This window comes from Nicotiana sylvestris, chromosome 3 (assembly GCF_000393655.2).
Source record: "Nicotiana sylvestris chromosome 3, ASM39365v2, whole genome shotgun sequence".
In the NCBI taxonomy this organism is placed as follows: domain Eukaryota; kingdom Viridiplantae; phylum Streptophyta; class Magnoliopsida; order Solanales; family Solanaceae; genus Nicotiana; species Nicotiana sylvestris.
The window spans coordinates 221,660,099-221,665,353 of NC_091059.1; the positions used below are offsets into that span (position 1 = coordinate 221,660,099).

Consider the following 5,255-nt stretch of genomic DNA (forward strand, 5'->3'; position numbering starts at 1 on the left):
TTATTCTATTATTCTCAATAATATTGTCTGAATTTTAATGAATAAAATCTATACTTTATTAAAGGGACTTATATAGTCATCGAATAATTTTTTTTTATGTATTTTATTTATTATATTATCCAATATTTAGTATTACTGCATTATTACTAAAAAAAATTATTAGCATATTATTTTGTTGAATAGTTTTGACTGCTTTATTTTTGTAATATAATAGAAGATATATATTTTATTACTATTGAAATATTTTTTTATATTATATTCTCTTGTTCTCTATAATATTTTCTGAAATTTAAAGTATAAATATACTTTTTATTTTAAAAAAGAAAAATGAAAATGAATTTTAATAAAAAAGAATCAAAGAAATTAATCGATGTTTTTGAAAACACTCATTTTCCTCCGGCAAAACTAATTTTAACTGTGTAAAAAATGAATTTACAACTTGTAGGTTAAGGCGTATATTGAATATGTTTAAAAGAAAATTATGATATATATATATTTTTATTTGAGGTCTATTTTTCTTAATTTTCAAGAGGCGAAGTTGTTAATGTAATATTTTTACAATCTCGATCTTCTCTAATAATTCCCTTTCAATTGATAATAATAGGGCCATCTTATTTAATCTTTCTCGATACATTATTGATCTTAGATAAAGTTTTATCAATTATAGTTTTAAAAAAACTTCTTTTCTTTGAGGCAATTGCTATAGGAAAACTCTACTTTTATACTAAAAGTACCAAAAAATATTAAATACGTACAAATTTATTATTTCTAAAAAATTAGGACCCTTCAAATTTGGATGCCTAAGGTACTAGCCTTACTTGCGATAACTTAGAGGCTAGAGCCGGCCCTGAATAAGTATCTAGAAGGTATGTATGCTAATTTATTTTGGAAAATAGATTCAATAAGTATTTTTATAAAAAATTATTTATCATACCGGATCTTAAGTTGAACGAAGACTAATCCATCCAATATAACCGAATCACTTTTTCCGTCAACTACAAGAATGTGATATTTTACTGATTCACAGTTTTGGGATATCAAATCAACAACAACAACAACAATCCGCAGACCTTACCCCTACAACAACAACAACAACCCAGTATAATCCCATTTAGTAGGGTCTGACCCAGTATAATCCCACTTAGTGGGGTCTGGGGAGGGTAGTGTGTACGCAAACTTTACCCCTACAACAACAACAACACCTCTACCCTAGGGTAAAGAGACTGTTTCCAAATAGACCCCCGACATCCTTCCCTCCAAGAACTTCCCACCTTGCTCTTGGGGAGACTCGAACTCACAACCTCTCGGTTGGAAGTGGGGGTTGCTTACCATCAGAGCAACCCCTCTTGTCTTCAGAGACTCGAACTCACAACCCCTCTTTTGGGATATCAAATCGTAGTATCTATTTACCATACATCTCTGGATCCCGAATACAAAATTCCGTGGAAATTCCCTCACGTACCAGAGAAATATGAATTTCCCATTGTTTTTCTTTTCCCTTTTGCTTTTCTTAGTGTTTCTTTAAAAGATACTTTTTTTCTTTTTTTACAATAGCTCAAAGCCACTATATTGGATTAACATGTGAATGCAGAGTTGTAAGGACCTTTATCCAAGCGTCAACTACGTTTCAAGACTCTTTAAAAGGCCTCTCATGGCTTGCATTTTCTCTGTGTATGAGCAACTTCTTAATGTAATTTTACCTGATTTGCGCCATATAACTGGTCTGATTTGATCATTCACTGCATTTTGCAGGAAAAATGTAGTGCTTTATCGCCTAATCGAGACACGACTAGCAAATAATATCCGTTTAATTTGTTCATTTCACAACTCTGAATACTACAAGGATACGAGGGGCTTCTTCTCTGCCAAAAAAATATAACATTAACAGTGAATCTAGCTCTAGTAACCAAAAAACAAGAGGACATTGAGAATACAACCTCCTCGCTATTGGGTTCTGGTTCATCTCTTGGGTTCCCTCTCATTTTATACATACTCCAACACAGCACTTTGCTAACTACATCTGCACATCTTATTTATCTGTATTAGGAAAGGAACAGTTATACAGTTGAATCTATTCGCTACATCTATACAGCTTTTCCAGCTAGAAATGAAATTTTATGTAGCGATACTCAAATATACTCAACGACTAAATGGATATGAACTCATTCTCGGGTCATGAGGAATTACGGTTGCAGAGGTTGTAACCAGATATGAGGGAGCTAAAGGCAAAGGCTATAAAAGCCAGGAAGGATAACCCAATAGATGCTGTTGCCATCTCCGTAAACTCATCTTTTCCCCAATTTGAAATCCAGTCATCTGCCCTCGTTGCAGCACAAGAAGATGCTGACATAAGAAGATAAGCCAATATCTGTACAGAAAAGCAAGAATTTTGAGAGCCAGTAATACATAAAACAGCAACAGAAGTAAGAAGCAGAATAGTGGTCAGGATTCAAAACAGTTGTTCTATCACCACTATGAATTAAGGAAAGATTTTTAAGGCGCATATTTTACTTTTGTAGGAAGTTCAGCATAAGAACATCTAAATTCTCCTGCATGCATGAAAACCACAGCTTATTGACTTAGCTAGTTTTCCCATTAAATTCTAAAATTGTTCAAAAACACTATATTCGCATCCCGAAAACCAGAACATGCTAAAATATGCTGCAACCTAACATCTCCTAATAAGGTTTCTCCTAGTGAAAACAGGAAAATTGAGAATAATTTTGTTAGCCAGCAGGCATGCTAGGAAATACCTTTCATATATGACAAAGGATTTATGGTAACATATATGAATTTTTGAAACTCAACGAAGTGTACCATGTTTGAAGTCTTTCAGATAAAAGTTGAGGAACATTATCAGATAAAAAGACATTGATTTTCTTTATTTAAATAGTTTCGTGGTTACTACGAATTGACGAGCTGAAGGTTGCGGGGGGGAGGGGGGAGGGGGGTATATCTTCATCTACATCAGTGATGAAAGCCTTAGTCGTTAAGACGTGATCTAAACGAAATGATTTGTGCCACAAAGCTTATTCATTGAGAGTATATCACATTCAATTCATATCAAGATAGTTTCATACTTCTGCATACAACAGAGCTCTCATGATAAATTAAATTGACCGGTGAAAACATAGAATGAGTGAAGTATAGGCCACCCCCCACCCCCCCCAAAAAAGGGAGTATAGTAGATGACCCGTATCTCTTTTATCGGGTTCACCTCACCAATCTCTCTTTTTAGCATGACTGGCATACTATGAATTTAAATTCATTGTATCGATGATCCCTTGTAAAGGGTGGGTTCCCCTCACACACTTCCTATCTCATATAGTGCAACCACACATAACCTTGGTCTTTAAATGCTGAACTAGGTATTGTAAAGTGTAAATGAGGCATCAACATGATTTTCTTATCTGCTAGCTCCTAAGAACAAAAGTTTTTCTTCAGAACAAAACCACAACAAGAACTTAGAGGACTCTGATCTAAAATGCACTAAGATGCTCCAAAAAGCTTGGACTATTTGAAAAGGTCAAGGAATGCCATTTTTCTCCAAAGAAGCAGCTTATTTGACTTTGTAGATAATAGAGTGAAATCATCATGACTTACACCTTCTGTTTAGCAGCATAGTAACAGCCACTATGAAGAAGTAACATCCAATTCCAACCCAAGTATCAAAACCAATACTTAAACTAGAATAAATGTTGCCCAAATAGACAAGTTTAAAAAAGCATTACTTGCCTGATCCATCGAGAAATCAAAATGATATCGCACGTGGTGAGAGAAAAAGTGTTTCCAACTTGCCAAATTGTATGCTAGATCACACGCTTGAAATGCAGAGTATACAAATCCAATAATATTAACAGCGACGCAATACCTGTGACATAATATAAAAGGTCTTAACATCACAAAATGTCACGGAAAGTAGTTATAGGAAAATAATAAATGAGAACCAGGGAATTAGTAGCTGCCAACTATAATTAATACGCATATTTAATACAGTACTATGTAAAAATAAGGAAAAGAAAATTAAGACCTGTACTCCTTGTACCGATCATAAGAGTCACCGCTCCAACCTTCAGTTTTATCAGATACCATGATCGAGAAAGAAATACAGCACAAAATTAACTCACAAACCCTAAACCCTAACGCCGCCCTGTTCAGCATCAGTTCCCTCTTCGAACGCCCTGGTGTCCTCGGAGGCGGCCTCTCCCCTCCGGCTAACTCTCCACCTTCCACGTCACCGCCGCGAACCGGCCCCACTTTCGTCACCCCAGCAGTCATATCCTCCCTAACCGCCCTACTAAAATTCATCGTCCGCGCCGAATTCCGATCCTTGTTGCCGGCTTCCGACGGTGGAGTAGGTGTCGGAGGTAAGCTTAAATTCTCCCAGGAAGGTTTACGGGGAGATCGAAGTGGAGAGTAATATTTGTCGACTGATACCAAGGCTTTTGAGGACAGAGACTTGGTCGAGCGTTGATCGGGAAAGGGTTCATCGGAACGGAGAGGTGAGTCGGATCGGAGAGGTGAGTGAAACGAGTCCATTTGACTCACCTGTGAGTCGGTGTCCGACATTGATATGTGACTATTCTGCCTGTGAAAATTCCGGTGGTGGTTGCTGTGATTGGAGTTGGAACTTGAATTGGAATTGGAATTGGAATTCGATTTGAAATTGGATTTCTCCATATTTGAGTTTACCGGGAAATATTTGAGCTTTATTATTGAGAGAGAAACAGAAAAAAGTACAGTAGGAAAATAATGGAACTGCGGGCTCTCCCTCTCTCTGTCTATTCATAGTTATAGTGGGTTTTTTGTACCAAATGAGACACTGCCACGTGTTACATATAAAAGAAATTGCTGAGGTGACTAGGAATGGTAGTGGTTAATAAAGCTAACCATAGTCCGTATCCGTTAAGAATTTCAGCTCTACGTTAAATTGTCTGCATGAATCTTTCTGGCAAGTGATTCTTTACGTAGTGTCCATAAATCACATTTGCAGGTTATAGCACGATGCCCTTTGATAGAAGTTTTATTTTGTGTCTCGTGCAACTAACACTAGTTGTATGAGGCTCCTTTTTGTCTCACAAATTTATGGACTCAAATCTTACACTTCTAGATCCATAAAAATTTGGGTCCACAAAATTATGAGACAAAAAAGATGTCTCGTACAACTAATATTAGTTGTATGAGACACAAAATAAAATTTTTCCCTTTGATTGATTGCAACTCTTATTAACTTTTCTTTTTTCCTCATTACTAGT

At 36.0% G+C, this 5,255-nt stretch overlaps 1 protein-coding gene across 1 annotated transcript; it reads right to left on the reverse strand.

Annotated features, from left to right (window-relative positions):
- Positions 1 to 1,790: 1,790 nt before the first annotated feature.
- On the reverse strand, positions 1,791 to 4,969 carry LOC104241585 (CASP-like protein 4A3). Its single transcript, XM_009796532.2, has 3 exons — positions 4,031 to 4,969; positions 3,736 to 3,871; positions 1,791 to 2,368 (listed from the first exon to the last, which is right to left on the reverse strand). Exons 1-3 carry the CDS (start codon positions 4,678 to 4,680, stop codon positions 2,174 to 2,176), a joined length of 981 nt encoding a protein of 326 aa, XP_009794834.1. The 5' UTR covers positions 4,681 to 4,969; the 3' UTR covers positions 1,791 to 2,173.
- Positions 4,970 to 5,255: the final 286 nt, after the last annotated feature.